Source organism: Hypanus sabinus, chromosome 1, assembly GCF_030144855.1.
Source record: "Hypanus sabinus isolate sHypSab1 chromosome 1, sHypSab1.hap1, whole genome shotgun sequence".
NCBI classification, from domain to species: domain Eukaryota; kingdom Metazoa; phylum Chordata; class Chondrichthyes; order Myliobatiformes; family Dasyatidae; genus Hypanus; species Hypanus sabinus.
The window spans coordinates 139,145,039-139,164,398 of record NC_082706.1 but is presented as its reverse complement, the minus strand read 5'-3'; the positions used below and the strand labels follow the sequence as shown (position 1 = coordinate 139,164,398).

The 19,360-nt window shown below is 41.1% G+C and overlaps 1 protein-coding gene across 2 annotated transcripts in view; it reads right to left on the bottom strand.

The window, feature by feature from the left end:
* The window catches only part of b4galt6 (UDP-Gal:betaGlcNAc beta 1,4- galactosyltransferase, polypeptide 6), a 103,439-nt gene that overhangs the window by 27,218 nt on the left and 56,861 nt on the right, over nucleotides 1-19,360 (bottom strand). For both annotated transcript variants that reach the window (XM_059977197.1, XM_059977188.1), the window contains exons 2-6: nucleotides 14,948-15,067; nucleotides 6,634-6,747; nucleotides 5,009-5,133; nucleotides 3,931-4,047; nucleotides 2,585-2,772 (exon numbers count right to left, since the gene is read on the bottom strand). In XM_059977197.1, coding sequence (XP_059833180.1) covers nucleotides 2,585-2,772; nucleotides 3,931-4,047; nucleotides 5,009-5,133; nucleotides 6,634-6,747; nucleotides 14,948-15,067 — 664 coding nt within the window. The remainder of the gene's footprint in view (nucleotides 1-2,584; nucleotides 2,773-3,930; nucleotides 4,048-5,008; nucleotides 5,134-6,633; nucleotides 6,748-14,947; nucleotides 15,068-19,360) is intronic.

The following is a 19,360-nucleotide window of genomic DNA, read 5'->3' as shown; positions in this document are numbered from 1 at the left end:
TAATACTTTTTTTTTTACCCTTGCAATTTAACTGCACCCAGAAAGACTCTACATTTTCTGACCCTATATCACTTCTTTCTAAAGATGTAATTCCATCTCTTCCCAAAAGAGCCATACCACCGCCTATGATTAATGCCTGTTCTTTCAATACAAAATATATCCTTTGATACTAAGCTCTCAACTATGGCTTTCTTTCAGCCACAATTCAGTGATGCCCACAACGTCATACGAATCGGTGTCTACTTGTGCCACAGGTTCTGAACGCTAAACACACTTTAATACACAGCATCTTCATTCCTGCATTCATTGCCCTTTTGAATTTTGCCTCTGTGGTACAGTTTAACTCTTTGCTCTATTTGCATTTGTCCCCCAATCATTGGCTTATCCTTTCTTATATTCCTGTTACGCCTATCATCTACTTGTAAACTATCATACTGACTCCCATTCCTCTGCTATATTAGTTTAAACCACTCCCAACAGCTCTAATAAATCTGCCTGCAAGAATCCCTCACAGATTTACATGTAACCCGTCCCTTTTGTACAAGTCCCACCTATCCCAGAAGAGGTCCCAATTATCAAGAAATCGGAATCTCTGCCCCTGCTCCAATTCTTCAGCCACACATTTATCTGCCACCTCAGTCTAGACACTAGAATACTACAGCACAGTACAGGCCCTTTGGCCCTCGATGTTGTGCCGACCCCTATATTCCTTAAAAAAGTACTAAACCCACACTATCCCGTAACACTTTTTCTTTCATCCATGTGCATGTCCAAGAGGCTCTTAAATACTCCTAATGTTTTAGCCTCCACCACCATCCCTGGCAAGTCATTCCAGGCACCCACAATCCTCTGTGTAAAAAAACTTACCCCTGATAGAGGGTAAAAAAAAACTTCCCTCCCTTAACTTTGTACTTATGCCCTCTGGTGTTTGCTATTCGTGCCCTGGGAAACAGGTACTGGCTATCCACCCTATCTATGCCTCTCATAATCTGGTAGACCTATCAAGTCCCCTCTCATCCTATGCTCCAAAGAGAAAAGCCCCAGCTCTGCTAACCTCACGTCTTAAGACTCGTCGTCCAATCCAGGCAACATCCTGGTAAATCTCCTCTGCACCCTCTCTATAGCTTCCACATTCTTCCTGTAATGAGGTGACCAGAACTGAACACAATACTCTAAGTGTGGTCTTACCAGAGATTTGTAGAGTTGCAACATGACCTCTCTACTCTTGATCTCAACCCCCCTATTAATGAAGCCTAGCATACCATAGGCTTTCTTAACTATCCTATCAACCTGTGCAGCAACCTTGAGGGATACATGGATTCAAACCCTAAGGGCCCTCTGTTCATCCACACTCTCAAGTAACCAACCATTAACCCTGTACTCAGCCTTCTGGTTTGTCCTTCCAAAATACATCACCTTACACTTATCCGGATTGAACTCCATTTGCCACTTTTTTGCCCAACTCTGCATGCTGTCTATATCCTCTTGTAACCTTTGACAACCTACAGCTCCATCCACAACTTCTCCAATCTTCATGTCATCCGCAAACTTACTCACCCATCCTTCTGCCTCTACATCCAAGTAATTTATAAAAATCACGTAGAGTAGGACAGATCCTTGCAGCACTCCACTAGTCACCAACCTCCAGGCAGAATACTTTCCTTCCACTGCCATCCTCTACTTTCTTCCTGTAAGCCAATATTTTATCCAAACAGCCAAGGTTCCACTGATCCCTTGCCTCATGACTTTCTGGATGAGTCTCTCATGGGGGATTCCTATCCTCACTGTCACATGGCACAAGCAGCAATCAAGATTACTACCTTAGAGGTCCTGCTTCTCAGCTTACTTCATAACTCCCTGTATTCAGGTCCTCATCCCTCTTTCTTCCATGTCATTGGTACCAATATGTATTGTGACTTCTGACTGCTCACTCTCCCTTTCAGGATATCGTGGATGCATCTAGGAACATGTTGAACCCTGGCACCTGGGAGGCAAACTACCATTTGTATTTCCTTTTCATGTCCACAGATCACCTATCTGTCCCCCTGACAATGGAGTCCCCTATTACTGCTGCCATCCTCTTCAGTTCCCTACCCTTCTAAGCCACAGGACCAGACTCAGTACCAGGGGCATGGCCACTGTTGCTTCCCCCAAATAGATCATCCCCCCTGCCCCAATAGTACTCAAAAAGGAGTACTTATTGTTGAGGGGTACAGCCACAAGGGTGCTCTCCGCTATCTGATGTTCTCCCTTCCTTCTCCTGACAGTCACCCATTTATCTGTCTGCTGTAGCCTTGGGGTGACCTACCAGTGCTTCACTTGTCCCAACATGCCTTAAGTCATCAAACTGCAGCTCCAGTTCCCTAAGAAGCTGCATCTGGATGCACCTGGTGCAGATGTAGCCATTGAAGCTGGGAGTCTCCTGGAAATCCTTCATCTGACACCCAGAGCAGAACACTGGCTTTGTAGACATACCCCGTATTCTCTCTACAGTTGAATAAGAAACGAGGAATGAACTTAACCAACCTCTGCCTGTTCTCACCAAAGCCTTTTAAGGATAAAAGTGGAAAGTGCAGACACTTACATGTACATGTACTTGTCCAGCTTTGATGCAAAATGTCGTGGCATCTGTCCACATCCATAATAGTTACGATCACTTTCTGGTATGTGGTCAACATCATGAAAAATAAGGCAGTCCCAATCTAGATCTTTGATAGCCTCCAAAAAACCAACGTTGAACAGCATTGCACGATTAAAGGGGTAGTTACCAGCCTGGGTAAACAAAGGAAGAGAAACAATAGCACTTAAGAGTTACAACAAATTAAATATTAAAGTATTATACCATAAAGCTGGTGTACATTAGAATGGATGTCAATGGTAACAAAGGCCTAAATGAGGACTTCAGCAACAGATGAAGTAAGGTAGAAGCAAGATTTGCACAACATTAGGGTGACAGAAATAGGCAGTCACTGATGGTTTGGATATAGACATGAAACTAAACTCTGAGCCAACTCTCAAGTTGCCTTGTCCATGGCTGGGAACATTAGTAACAAGGAAAGCAAACTGCTTTGGTTTTGAAGATTTGGTTGGAAGTTTCCATTTGTTCGTTGTTGAATGGAAATCCAATTGCTGCCAGCTTGAGGGAAAAGAGGCATCAAGGGAAGTAAAGCACAATATCACCCACCAGCACACTCACAAGTTATTGCTTCTTCCTTTCCACACAAGCACTTAATTGTAGAAAAGCAATTAAGGATGATATATTCAGATGACATTTGGGGAATGAAGATAATTCCTTCCTCTGTCTTCTTCCATACCATATGCAATGATCTGGAAATAAAGCCTGCTAAAAATTACAAAGCCTTCTGTAACAACTCAAAACAGTCCAGAATGCCTTGTGTTCAGTCAGATCAATAGACATGCAGCCATAGTAATACATTATGCAATTAGAATGGCTTAGAAGGTTATGGGTCAAACTCCAGCAAATGGGACTAGCTTGGATGTGTCATCTTAGTCGGCTTGGACCAGTTGGGTGAAAGGAAGCCATGGTGTGATCAAAATATTAGCAATAGAAGCTATTGAGAATGTTATGTGTACCAGTCATATTAAGAGAGAAACAAGTGGTCTCTTGTCACTCCTGGATTTCATTGCTTCTTCATGCCCATCATTCTTACTCCAAATTCAACGTATATCACTCCCGATGTGGTAGTTGATGCTCCACCAGAAATCAAGCAATATTCTTAATAGTGCAGGAATCCCATATTAACTAATCTTGAACACATTACCACATTCAGCATGGGAGGAATGGCTATTCAAATTATTTCACCCAAATGGCACATTTTTGGGCTGCAGCCTGACTTTACGAATGAAAAAGAATCATAAATGACTTGGTATCCAGTCGCATTCTACATCAGGAACTATGAAAGAATTTACCTGCTCAATAACATAGAAACCAAACTGTACATGCTGCCGCTGAAGCATTGGAATCAGATGCCGAAATAGGATCGGAAGATGTTCATGACGATTGCGGAATGGAATAAGGATTGCCACCTAGAAAACAATTAACTTAGCAACTTTATAGAGAATTTGGAAGTAAGAGTTTTTTTTTAAAATCATGAGTATTGATAAGATAGGATGGTCAGTCTTTCCCCTGGGGTTGGGAAGTTCAAAACTACAGTGAACAAATACAACATGGGTAAGAGATTGGAATGGTAGCTTCTTTACACAAAGGGTATACCACCTGGAATGAGCTGCCAGAGGAAGTGGCTGAGGTGGATACTATTGAAACATTTAAGAGGCATTTATGTAGGCACATGAAAGAGAAGTGCTTGAAGGCCTGTTTCCATGGTGTTTTACTAAATATTACTAAATATTCACCATACATTATATAGTTGAATGAACTTTGGGAGAATAGTTGAAAAACCATTCAACTTATTATATTAGGGCTGAACACATCAATGATTTACTTGCTAAAAATCAAAACATACCTCCTACCTGCCAGTCCCAATATTCACCACACATTAGAATCTAAATCATTATTATAAGGCGGTGCCCTTAGCTACCAAATGCTATGATTTTGGAAGTTACATGCAAATGTCTGGAAAGATAAACTAATCCCAATTTTACCATCCTACTAGAATAAACCTAAAGGAGTTTCATGTTGAGCTGTAAGCCAATTACTCATACTGTAATAATTCCTCCTAGATTGTTGGGATTTGTACTTTGATAAAAGAGGGAACTAAATAATGTTATCTGTGATGTGGATGACAGTGTTAATTCAGTATTTATTGTCTTTCACTGGTTTCCTTCCAAATTCAAAGATTACTTGAGCCAGTTAAATAATGGAACTGGAATCACTCATCAGCTAGAGTGGTTAAAGGTGGTTTCTTTCCTCAAATTTTAGCAACCAATTAAGAATGCAGCAAGTTGGGCAATTTTCTTGGAAAGATTTATTTTCTTTAGAACCCACTACAAAGGTACATGGATTTGGATCAACACTTCAACATCTCACCTTCCATCGGGGCTTGCAATCACCTGGCTTCCAGTGACCTCCATATTTTATATCTATATCTTTTGAAAATAAATGCTGGATTTCTTCCATGCTGATTTCGCTCATGTTAACATCTATAAGCCCCTCTGAAAAGACAAAAATATATTAAAACAAGCAGGCTTCCAGATATAAAATGAGCCAATATTCCAAATATATCAGGTGATTGAAGAAGTTCTTAGAAGTTTTCTTCTATAACAAAATTTGTTCAAACTGTTCCATAATTTTGCTCCTACTGCACCAATTATTTCCACTTTGCATAGTTCCTTCTGGTCCACAAACACAAAATGGCCCAGTTAGATACTCTGTTATAAAGCAATGCTCAGCACTTGGAATAGGACTGACAAGTGCTGTCACATTCTACCAACCCAGAAAAAATGTCCGATTTCCAGGAAATATCTCCTCAAAACCCTATCCACAATCTGTCTGTGGAAATAGGTACATGTCTTTAATATAAAACAGTCCAGAATCAGATAGCATGGCTCAGAATATGGGCTATCTGGTTAAGACTAAGATATGGATGTATTTCTTCTCTCAGAAACTTCTTGGTCACAGTGTTGTGGGTCAATCCTAGTGTTTTAAACCCAACACATTCCAATCAGCAAGGCAGTGAACAGTTATGGGAAAAGGGTAGGAATGTGAACTTCAAGAATATCTGATCAGCCATGATTCTAATGAAAGGTAGAGCAATACCTCTCCTTATGGTACACGACCACTCTGCAAGTCTTTGAATAACTGACCCTTCGTCAGTCTCGGCCCAAAACGTCAACAGTGTTCCTTCCTATAGATGCTGCCTGGCCTGCTGTGTTCCACCAGCATTTTGTGTGAGTTTATCCAAAAAAGGTTTCTGTGCAAGTTTTATTCTCCAATTGCTTTCATTATCACTCATTCATGTTCATTCCAGATCTGGCAATGACTATTTAAAATTCCTTCTTTGGTGACAAATCCCAAGGCTTTTCTTCCAGTTTCTTTCTTTCTACATTTCTCCTAAATAACTGGATTCAAATTCTGGCCAATTGCACATCACCAATTCAGATATCCATCATTAATTGTCATGCTTCATCAGCCAGAACCCATACCTAATTGTTGTACTTCAGCTCTGAAGGGACAAGTATCTAGGCTAGTTTCCTGCCTAAGCGATTATCCTGAAACATGCCTCTCCAGTCAGGCGTTCAGTCAACCATTGCTGCATCACCTGAAATAGACTGGTTTGGTACTTGGTTTGCTATCTCCAAGTAGGTGGCACAGGATACGTGTAGTAAATTGTAAAATTCTATACGAACAATTTTCCATCATTATTTCAGAGGGAGGTTCAACTTAATCATTGTTAGCTCAAGATGTGAATATCAAAGGTTCACTACTCACAAGGTGAAATAATCACATCCCTCCCCAACATTAATATACAATAGCCAACAGAAGGGTATAGGCCCCAGCTGACATCTCATGCAGTCACTAAAATAATCTGTTGACAAGACGGATTACTGAATAAAGCAATAGTTGGAGAAATAAAATTCTACTGTAAATCTTCCCTTTTCTCCCCCACACATGAAATATTGCAAATGTTTTTTTTTAATTCAGAGATGACTCACTCATTGACGGTAGCTTTTCTGGACAAGGCAAGCCTGGAGAGTAAGTGAAGTCTTCTGGAAGATACGTTCCACCCTGACCAAGGTATTCACTTGAATTATATCCTTCAAGATAATCTACATGAAAATCAATAAAGTGACAAAGTCAACAAACATACTAGAACTCAGGAGTGCATCTTAAATAATGCACTGGAATAACATTAATACCTTTTATCAAGAACACAACTATTTGATGCTGTAATTTATTAACTATTTTACATGCAGAGAACTAATAAATTAAAAATGTCATACAATCAGACAGCACACCAAGATCAGGAAAGTTGGTTATTTAGAATTGAAACATAGAACAGTACAGCACAGGAGCAGCCATTTCAGCACAAAAAGTTTGTCTGATCATGATGCCAACCCCCATCTACCTGTACATGGGGTGCATCCTTTCATTTCCTGCTTGTCCATGTGTCTATATAAAAGGTTTTTAAAAGTTGCTATTGTATCTGTTTCCACTACATCCCCCCAATCTTTATAATCATTAGCTCAGAAGGCCATCAATGCTTAATCCTTGAACACAGGGAATCAGGGCTTGTAGGGATATGATGATAAATGAATTTCAGGCACAGGTTCAACCTCATCTTGGGGAATACCAGTAAATTCAAAGAATTATAGCCTATTTCTACTTTAACATGGTGTGGTTTTAAAGTGAGAGACCTTCACTGACAAGGAACAGAAGTTCAATGTATTTTATTATCGAAGTACGTACACTTTATACAACCTTGAGATCCGTCTCCTTACAGGCAACCACAAAACTCAGAACCCCAATAGAACTCATTAAAAACAAAAGACAACCATCAAACACCCAATGTGCAGAGAGGAAAAAAAAACAAAACAAATTGTGCAAACAATAAAGCAAACAGCATTCAGAACTGAAGTTCACAACGCCAGGTATCACTGCAGCCAATTCAGAAGTCCACTAGTTGCAGGCCACAGCCTCACTCCAGCAGAGCCCAGCAAACCCCTCAGCAGTGAACCGAACAGGCCTGTCCCTCACTTCCGAAACCAACACTGGGACCATTTCCATCTGGCCCGGTGCTTAAGTCATCCAAACTTCAGGTTGTTCCTTGCTCACAGGTGTTGTTCCGTCACCTCAATATGGCAAGTATCCCCACTTTTCCATTTGGGCACCGCTCTTACAATCAATCAACCTCGGATCTTTCCATGCCTTGCCTCGGCTCAACCTCATCAAATTGCCTCCGTCCACTAGCAACTCTAGCTCTGATATGCTGCAACTGCCCCGCCCCAGCAAGATTCCAGCTACACCATAAAAATGCCAGACTGTATAGATGTTTCAGCTCAACACGGACAAAAAGGTCACAGGCCACTGTTTGCAGCAATCATTTCCAGAGAAAGTGCGAACAACAAAGCATTTAGTTGCTTTTTCTGTTTCACAGAACCATAAAACATCACAGCACAGAAACAGGCCTTTTGGCCCTTCTTGGCTATGTCAAACCACTTTTCTGCCTAGTCCCACTGACCAGCACCTGGACCATAGCCCTCCATACACCTTTCATCCATGTACCTGTCCAAGTTTTTTTTTAATGTTAAAAGTGAGCCCACATTTACCACTTCATCTGGCAGCTCATTTCACACTCCCACCATTCTGTGTGAAGAAGCCCCCCCTAATGTTCCCTTTAAACTTCTCTCCCTATACCCTTAACCCATGTCCTTTGGTTTTTTTCTCCCCTAGTCTCAGTGGAAAAAGCCTGCTTGCGTTCACTCTATCCATACCCATCATAACTTTATACACGTCTAACAAATCTCCCCTCATTCTTCTACACACCAGGGTATAAAGTCCTAACCTATTCAACCTTTCTCTGCAACTCAGTTTCTCAAGTCCTGGCAAAATCCTTGTAAACCTTCTCTGCACTCTTTCAACCTTATTAATATCCTTCCTGTAATACGGTGACCAAAACTGCAAACAATACTCCAAACGGCCTCACTAATGCTTTATACAACCTCACCATAACATTCCAACTCTTATACTCAATACTTTGATTTATGAAGGCCAATGTACCAAAAGCTCTCTTTACAACCCTATCTACCTATGACGCCACTTTTAGGGAATTTTGTATATGTTTTCCCAGATCCCTCTGTTCTATTGCACTCCTCAGTGCCCTACCATTTACCTTGTATGTTCTACCTTGGTTTGTCCTTCTAAAGTGCAATACCTCACACTTGTCTGTACTAAACTTCGTCTAACATTTTTCAGCCCATTTTTCCAGCTAGTCCAAATCCCTCCGCAAGCTTTGAAAACCTTCCTTGGCCACTAGCAAGTTGTTGATTAAACCAGTAAGTAGCACCATCTTAAACTGGGGGAGAAAACACCCAGGAGCAAAGTTACAATCGCTACTTCACTACAAAGTTACATACATTAACACAACTGTAGGGTTACGTCACTTGGAAAAATTGCCATTCTAATTTGGAACTTGCATCTCAAAAAAAAAGAAGTGTCAGAATTTCAAAGTCTGGATTCAGAGGCTGATTAACTTAAATACTGGGCTCAGAGGCTGATTAACTTAAATACTGGGCTCAGAGGCTGATTAACAAATACTGGGCTCAGAACTGCAATGTTTCCCTTCTATTAATCATAATAGTCTTTGGACTCTCATCTTGTTTAGCAGCCTCACATGCTGTACCTTGTCAAGACATTCTGATAATCCAAATAAACAACATCCACTATCTATCCTGCCTGTTATTTCCTCAAAGAATTGCAACAGATTTGTCAGGGAAGACTTCCCCTTAAGGAATACATGCTGATTTTGATCTATTTTATCATGTGCCTCCAAGTACCCAGAAACCACATCCTTAATAATGGACTCCAACATCTTCCCAACCACTGGTCAACCTAAATGGCCTATAATTTCCTTTTTTAGTCTCCATCTCTCAAAGTGTGGAATAACATTTGCAATTTTCTAGTCCTCTGGATCTATTCTAGAATCTAGTGATTCTTGAAAGATCACTAATGCCTGCACAATCTCTTCTGCTACCTCTTTCAGAAGTCTGGAGTGTAGTCCATTGGGTCCAGGTGACTTATCCACCTTCAGACCTATATCTATTTCTATAGATGCAACATGAGATCATTCTGACTGGTTGCATCACAGCCTGGTACGAAGGCTTCACTGCACAGGATTGCAACAGGCTGCAGACTGTTGTTGACTTATCCAGGTCCATCACAGTCACAACCCGCCCCACCACTGAGGACACTTTCAAAAGGCAGTGTTTCAATAAGGCAGCATCCATCACCAAGGACCCTCACCATCTGGAACATGCCCTCTTCCTGTTACTACAATCAAGGTGGTGGTAAAGGAATCTGAAAACCCACATTCAACAAATCAGAAACAGCTTCTTCCCCTCTGCCATCTCAGACTTTTGAATGGTTCATGAAGACTACCTTGTTATTCCTGATTTTTGCACTACTTCTTTATTTTTGTAATGAATAGTAAAAATGTCTTTGCACTGTGTTGCTGCCATGAAACAACTAACTTCAAAGGGTGTTATAATAAGAGGCAGAGAATAAATGAGTTGGGATGTTACATTGCAACAGTGAGGACAGACAGACCATTGAGTGCAGTTCTGGTCACCACAGTTCAAGAAGGATGTGACTGCACTGGAGAGAACAGAGGAGATTCACCAGTAAGTTGCCTGGGTAGAAGGACTTCAACAATGCAAAATACTGGATAGGTTGGGCTCATTATCCCTAGAGAGATGATGACTTGAGTATGATCTAATAGATGTATACAAGATTATAAGCAGCATGGACAGAGCAGATGGTTAAAATCTTTTTTCCAGGCTGCAATGAAAAGAAACAGAGTTTGAAGGGAAATGTTTGTCTGATTCTCACACATATACAAATATACACCACTCACACAGCGATTGATACCTAGAACATGCTACCAGAAGTAGTGGTGGAATAAAATACAATTACTACATTTAAAAGGCCTTTGGACAGGCAAGAAATGGAATGATATGGTGTTAATGCAAACAAATGAAGCGAGAGCTGAGTACAGATGCGCACAAAGATCAGCAAGGGTGTGTTGGGCCCTATGACTCATTTCATTGCCATTTGACTATTGGCTCCAATATTTACTGACAGTTGCCTGCAAGGCCACTAAGGTATTTCATTAAGGTTAACCACCAACACCCAGCCTCCCTCCCAAATAACAAACATTTTGTAGGAAATAGTGCAAGGAAAAGCCTGATAATTACACACCTGTGAGGGAACCTAATGGAAATAATTCTGACAGACAGAATAAATGATCACTTGGAAAGGTAGGGACTCAGATAACCATCAAGGAAATACAGAAGATTGCAGATATTGGAATCTACAGCATCAAGCAGAATGCTGGAAGAACTCGGCATATCAGGCGGTATCTGTAGAGGAAAATGGATAGCTAATGTTGCTGGGTCAAGACCTTTAATCTCATATCCAGCTTGGCTCTGTCAAGAGCAAATCCTGACTGAATCTTTTGAAGGTAAAACATGTATGATGAGGATAGTGCAGTAGATGTAGCTTGCATGGACCTTAGCAAGGCATTTATGAGATCCCATATAGCAGAAGGGTTCCAAAGTAAATTACCGTAAATTCTGGACTATAAGCCGCTACTTTTTTCCCACGCTTTGAACACTGCGGCCTATACTACGGTGCGGCTAATGCATGTTTTTTTTTCATGCCGCCAAAAACATTTTGCCTCGTAACAGTAGACCAATAAAATTGATGAGTAGTTCACAGAGGTCCAATGAAATTGTACGATAAATCAAGTGCACTTTCACAATTAAATTATTGTAAATCAGTCATTTGTACTCACCCTCATCAACATGGAAAACACTCGAAGAAAAGCATATGATGCAGCTTTTAAGTTAAAAGCGATCAATCTGGCGGTTGAAGAAGGAAATCGAGCTGCTGCACATAATCTTGACATAAATGAATCGATGATGAGACGGTGGAGATGCCAGCATGAAGAACTGAGTCAATGCAAAAAGACGACAAAAGCTTTCTGAGGTAATCATAGCAGATGGCCCGAACTTGAAAACTTTCTTGAAGACTGGGTTAACACACAGAGAGCAGGCGGCCGTGGTGATTCCACCGTGCAGATCAGACTGAAGGCTAAAGCAATCGCTACCAAAATGAAAATCGAAGATTTTAGAGGTGGGCCATCGTGGTGTTTTAGATTTATGAGACGAAAAGGCCTGTCCGTAGGGTACGCACGACTCTGTATCAGCAGCTCCCTCCCAACACCACGAGGAAAAACTTGCTAACTTCCGCACATTCACTCAAACAAAGATAGCAGAGAATTCCATCGGGCCAGATGATATCATAAATATGGATGAAGTACCTTTGACGTTTGACCTGCCTCTCACTCGGACTGTTAATAAAAAAGGTGACTCGTCCATCACACTGAAAACAAGTGGCCATGAGAGAACGCATTTTACTTGTGTTCTGAGCTGCACAGCATCCGGACTAAAGCTTCCACCGATGGTGATTTTTTAAGCGGCTGACAATGAAAGTTCAGTGAAAGCTGCCATCAAGAGTACAAACTCAATTCCAGCTGTGATTCCTGGGGGCACCATGAAGTATTTGCAGCCACTGGACATCAGCGTGAACCGGGCATTTAAAGTGGCGCTGCGCATTGAGTGGGAGGCTTGGATGACGAGCGGCGAGAAATCCTTTACCAAAACAGGACGCATGCGAAGAGCATCTTTAACTCAAGTCTGCCAGTGGATCCTAAATGCATGGAGCCGTGTCACAACATCCACCATCACCAACGGGTTTCGAAAGGCTGGACTGCTGCGTGATGAAGAGGACCGCATGCGCTCAAGTGAGAGCGACAACGAAGAGACTGAAGTGAGTGACGAGATCCTGAGGTTGTTCAATTCGGACACTGAAGGACTTTGATGGTTTTAGTGCGCAGGAGGAAGATGAAGAAGGCAATCAATAATTTTTCCTGGTAGGCTGCAGTATATATATTTTTTTTACCAGTTGTTAGGAGATATTGGAAATGTTGTTCGTGCACTGTTCAGTAAAAAAGTATACGCAACGTAATTTGTGTGTTACCGATACGTATGTATATTTAAAAGTAGCTGTGTTACAGGCACTGTTCGAAAAAAAGCATTTGCAATATGTATTTGTTTATGTTACCATACGGATTTAATTAAAAGTTAAAAAATTCTCACGTGTAATATCTTTCTGTGTAAATATCTCATATTACAACGTGGGACACCTGCGGCTTAAAATCCGGTGCAGCTTGTACAAGTACAAAATTGACTTTCTTTCTAAAATTAGAGCGTGCGGCTTTTAATCAGGTGCGCTCTGTAGTCCGGAATCTACGGTAGTAAACTGGATCCAAACTTGACCTGGCATTAGGATTCAGAGGGACAGTAGAGGGCAGTCTTGCAACTGGATGCTTGCAATTGGTGGTTTTCCACAGGAATCAGTGGCAAGCCCTTTTATCTAACAAACGTTAATGACCTGGACGTGGATATAGCAGGCATTATCAGCAAGTTCACAGATGATGAAAATTGGTGGAGTTGTTGATAATATGGAGGTTAATCCCAGGTTGTAGAAAAGATAAACTGTTTAGCAGCAAACATCCCTGGGTTAATTTCTACTCATTCAATATCTGCAACCAATAAATGCTGGAATTATCAAAACACACATCCTTGCAAGAAAAGCAACACTGGATACAGTTAAGGAAATAGAAATCTGATCTTATTGATCAGAAAACATTGTCAATTAATAATATCTACTGCAAGTACAACAAATGAATTGTGTGAATGTACATAACAGCAAGTACTCTTTGAAGTCTGTCAATCATACACGTTAGGATTAGGCATTAGTTAACATGAATGTTTTGAAAGTGGTCAATCACACAGTAAGAATTTGGTAGAATGAAGTACATTTCCCATCCAGATTCATATCTGGAGAGTGACCAGTGAATTGAGATAGAACCACAAGAGTTCTGATCTCAACAGCATACTGCTCACAACACTGTGGTCTAAAGGGCCTGTTCCTCGGTTGTACTGTTCTACATTCTAAAAGAACAATAAATTATTAACTCATTTCACAAAGCCATTTTGCTAACTAAGCCTACTCCTGCTATATTTTCTAATACAAGATAGCCTACCAAAGGATTTTGGGGCAGAAAGGCTAAGACTTAGGAGCAGAATTAGGCCATGCGATCTATTAAGACTATTCCAGCATTCAATCATTGCTGATATTCTTTCTCAACCAAATTCTCCTGCCTTCTCCTTGTATCCTTGACACCTTTACTAATCAAGAACCTATCAACCTTCGCTTTAAATATATCCACTGACTTGGCATCCACAGCTGTCTGTGGCAATGAATTCCAGAATCATCACTCTCCTAAATAAATTCCTCTTCATCACTGTTTTAAATGGACATCCTATTCTGAGACTGAGCCCTCTGGACCTCGACTCCCCCACTATAGGAAATAGCCTCTCAACATCCATTCTACCTACCATTGGCCTTTCAATATTCGGTAGGTTTCAATGAGACCCCTTTCCATTCTTCTAAACAGCATGTACAAAGCCAAAGCCATTAAATGTTCCTCATATGTTAACCCTTTAAGTCTCTAATACCAACACATCTTTTCTTAGAAGTGCAGTCCAAAACTGCTCACATTACACTAAATGTGGAGTGACTAAAATCTTAGGGTCTCTTACATCTTCGCTTTTATACAGGTGTTCCCCATCCCCCCTTTCCAAGGGTAGAGTATTCCTATGAAACCTTTCTTAAGCCAAAATGGCGTAACACAAAGAACCATTAATTTATATGGGAAAAATTTTCATAGAAGTGAAAATCCTCTTTGTAATGTGAAAACAGGTTACTAATGTAGGTCTTTCATTAAAGTGAAGTGGAATAAAGCGAACATTTGTACAGCAGGGGACACCTGTATTGTCCTCTCAAAATAAATACTAACATTGTATTTGCCTTCCTTACTGCTGACTCAACATGAAAGTTAAAGAAGGAAACTGCAAAGGAAGAGCTAACTTGCCTGATTCAGCAACAACTTTGCAACAGGCTGTGACCATGCCTTAAGTGTAAAGGCAAGATTCGCAACTTGTAATTTGAGCCATGTAATTGGAGCAAATTTAGTTCATTTCATTTGCAGTTTCACATCACCATTTTGACCATGCAAATTATTTGGATGGCTGCAGCAGTCTCTATTTTAAAAGACACACTGTATGGGAAATTTGATGTTCCAGCTCTTTAAACAGTTGCGTCACAATAATAAAATCTGCCCACCTGTACCATTCAGAGTATTATTCCTTTTTGTATAGTGGTCTCGAATCAAGATGCCAATAGTTCTCACATTATCCCTCAACATCTTGCCTCGTGCTTGCATCATGAAGAGGTAGGTATTTGCTGAAAGATAGCATGGTTAAACAAATTACTTGACATTTAGCACCAACTTTTAAGTAAACAATCAAATATAAAACTGATTATTACCATTATAATCTACAAAATTTTTTATCCAATTTAAAAACAAGTGCACCAATTGCCTGTTTTTTTTTAAATAGGTTGACCGATCCATTTGAGAAATCAGTAGTCTAACAAGTAGACCAAACACAAGTCAACTGCTTTCAGAATGTTAGAAGCACACTTCCCCACCAACAACTTCTCCGCCCAATCCATGTTGCTGTGCTCTTGGAAATTCTTAAATTATTTTAATGTTTATTTTTACTTTAAATTTGGAAATGTCCTAGAAGCACCTCTTAAACTGATCAACCTTGATTAGCTTTTAGTAAATTTAGTCCATTTCAATTTTCAGCAAATATTTAAAGATTTAAGTTGGTTCATCAGGGTAAGACAATATTGTACTATCCAAAAAAATCCAGTATTAGTGGAAAGTGATCTTAAAGTGATGAACCATGTTTCCTAGACTGCCCCAAGCACTTTAGATGGTCATCGTTTCCACATACATTACATTCCACATACATTTTATTACACAAAGTGATACAGTCAACTAACCATTACAATGCAACATCCAAGTACCTCTAAAGAGTGAGACAGGTCCTAAAAAGACAGCTGAATGCAAAGAACAAGATCAGAGCCATCAACACATTTGCCCTACCAGTCATCAATAGTGTGCTGGCCAAGGAATGAACTGGAAGCTGCTGACATCAAAACCCGGAAACTACTAACAATACATGAAGGATTCCATCCAAGGTTGAGTGACTCAATACCTGCTTGAATAAAGGAGGTCGGGGTCTTAGAAGTGTCAAGGCCACAGTCCTTGAAGAATACCTCAGACAGCAGATAGGGGATACAGAAATGGAAATGTGTGAAGCAGAGCCAGAGGACCACAGGCCATGGCAGGATCAGCCACTGCACGGAATGTACCATCACCAGATATCAGAAGTGGCCGATATAAAAATCCTACCAATGGATGGAAATGGCAGGGCTGAGTGACAGCACAGAGGCATTGCTCATGGCTGCACAAGAGCAAAAGAAATAGGTGTCTATCACACCACAAAATGCAGACTGTGCAAGGAATCGGCTGAAACCATCCAGCGGATAGTAGCAGGGTACAAAACCGGGCAAGGACAGCATACACTGAATAAAAAACAAAGCTGCAAAAATTTTGTACAGGAACATCTGTACTGAGAATGGATTGGACACTCCCAAATCCAAATGGGAAACACTAGAGATAGTAGAGAATGACTGAACTAAGGTCTATGGGACTTCCAAATACAGTCTGATAGGCAGGTACTGGCTAAACAAACAATAGTAATACTGGACAAGGAAGAGAAGAAAGCATTAATAATAGATATGGCAATCCCAAATATCAGTAACATCAGGATAAAGTCAGAGTAATCATAGTGGTGACAGGAGCAATTGGAGCTGTGCCACCTGGACTGGGAGAGTGGCTCAAACAAATCCCGGGAACAACATCTGAGATCTCATTCCAGAAGAGCGCATTACTTGGAACAAGGATACTGTGCCGAACCCTCAAACTCCATAGAGAATCATTGATTCAGGGAAAAATACACATACACACCAGCCATATGGGATGAGAAAAACATATGTATATTAAATAGTTAAATTTAAAATAGTGCAAAACAGAAATTAATTATATGTATGTACCTCCTTCCTTATGGCAACAGCGAGAAGAGGGCATGTCCTGGGTGATGGTGGTCCTTAATGGACGCTACCTTTCTGAAGCATCAATCCTTGAAGATGTCTTGGATACTACAGAGTATACTACCCAAGATGGAGCTGACTAGTTTTACAACTTCCTGTAACTTCTTTCAGTCCTGTGTCGTAGCCACCCCACCCCCCCCCACACACACCAGAATGCTCTCCACAGTACATCTATAGAAGTTTGTGTCTTAAGTGACAACGTTATTTATTACATCCAGTTCTGTCAATGTCATCTCCTCTACATCAACGAGACCAGACACAGACTGGCTAACTATCTTGCTAAAACTGCTGCACTTGTCTGTACCTCCCAGCTGCCAGCCATTTTGATTATCTTGCATATTCCCACAATGGCCTGTCTTGTCCTTAGCCTCCTCTAGTGCCAAGGTAAGGCCAAACATAGATGAAAGAACATCACAACCTTGCAAAACATTGAATTTTCCAACTACCAGTGACTGCTACCCCTGTCCCTTTCTCTCTCCGCCTAAACTACATAACCCCATCACCATGATTGACATGAAGTAACTGACCCCTCCCATGCCTTTGCCATCTGATCATCACCCTGCTCATAACTCATACACACTTACCATTGGGTCCACTCACCATTGCCCACCTTGCTCCACTGTAGCTTTGAGGTTTAATGTGATGCTACTGCAGCTCGGAGCTTGGAGTTCAACTCCAGCATCCTCCAAGAAGTTTGTATGACATTCCTGTGAGCATGTGGGCTTCCTCTGAGTGGGCCACTTTCCTCCCACAGTCTAAAGACATTTCAGTAAGTAGGTTAATGGGTCACTGTAAATTGTCCTGTGATTAAGCTAGGGTTAAGTAAGTGGGTTGCTGGGCAATGCAGCTCACTGGGCCTGTACTAGGCTGTATCTCCAAATAAGACAAGATAAAATAAATTTGATTCCATCCTCCAATTCCTTCAATCAGATTCCATCACTTGCAGCTCTTAGCTGCCTCCACCTATCATTTCTCAGCTTCTGCCAGTACTTCCACTTTCCCCTCCGCCATATGTCTATCAACCCTTCCTCACCTGGATCATCCTGTCAACCTGCCAGCTCTTGCTCCATCACCCGCTTCCTCCTTTTTATACAGGCCACCTCCCCTCTATCTTCCAGTTCAGATAAAGAGTCTAAACTTGAAACATCAAGTGTGTACATCTCTCTACCAATGTTGCTCAACCCACTGAGATCCTCAAGCTTTTACTGTGTTAGTGAAGGCCTTCATTAGTTGGAATGCCAGACTCTGAACTATCTTTGCATAAAGGTATGACTTCAATCAGTGGAGAGTTTTTGCCCTTGATGCCCTCTTACCTGTGCAACTTGATGCCAAACCTGCCAAAAAAATGTATCAAAGGCATCGCTGTCACTTTTTTGAACACCTTTGGACTAAGAGGGCAGTAGTCCTGGTAAAGTCAAGAATCTATACAGGATTTTTAAATGCTACAACAGCACTGTCAATAATGTATTTTTTAAAAAATGATATAGGAATTCAGTGTAGACCCACTGGGCAGCAACTAGCTGGAATGAATTTGCACTGCTGTTTTTGTTTTGGACAAATCTGCACAATTTCTCAATATGTGGAAGATGCTAATGTTACATTGTCGCATATGTCTCTTGATAATTTAAAATTCATGCAAATCAGCAACAATCCCTCAGTTGACTTGAGGGACTTGAGGGTTACAGAGTTATTAATACTGTTCTCACAGGTCCAAATACCCATTGTTATATAAAAAAAATCCTCCATTAAGTAGCTGAAAGCACAGCAAGTTCTGGTGCCAACAATTTGCATTTGCCTGCTAACAAGTAGCAAAGTCTAGCCCGGGGGTCGGCAACCCGCGGCTCCGGAGCCACATGTGGCTCTTTTACGTCTGTGCTGCAGCTCCCTGTTGCTTTGGGAAATAATTGGTCAGTATTTAATTAAAATGTATTTTATGTTAGTTTGTTAGTTTTTGAAATGTAATTCTAAATTTGAAGATTATGGTGATCTTGTACAATCTAAATAAGACGTTGTGGCGACCCATTTCCTGACACATCCGAACCGGCTCACAATTAGCCAGCGTTCAGGCTAAGGGAGATAGCCTACGGGGGTTTGTGAGTACGTGTCTTTTGCAGCATCCGCGCCCATGGGTGGCGGGATGAGGGAGGCTTAAAAGCAAGGCTGTTTAGTTCGAATAAAGCTATCTTTGACTGCAGTTTACTGACTGCGTGTAGCACACCGCTACAACGTGTTTTTATCGCTGGCTGTCCAGAGGGGAGGTGCTGAAACGCTTTGTCGCATGTCTGGAAGAAGTGAAAACTTTCCTGGGCAGCAAAGGGCTCACCTTTCCTGAGCTGGAACAGCCAGAGTGGCTGGAAAAGCTACACTTCATGGTAGACATGACAGCGCACCTGAACACGCTGAACACAGGTCTTCAGGGGAAAGGACGCACAGCCCTGCACATGTTGGAGGATGTTTTGGCATTCGAGCGCAAGTTGACAGTGCTTGCCAGAGATTTACAGAAAGGCACATTGT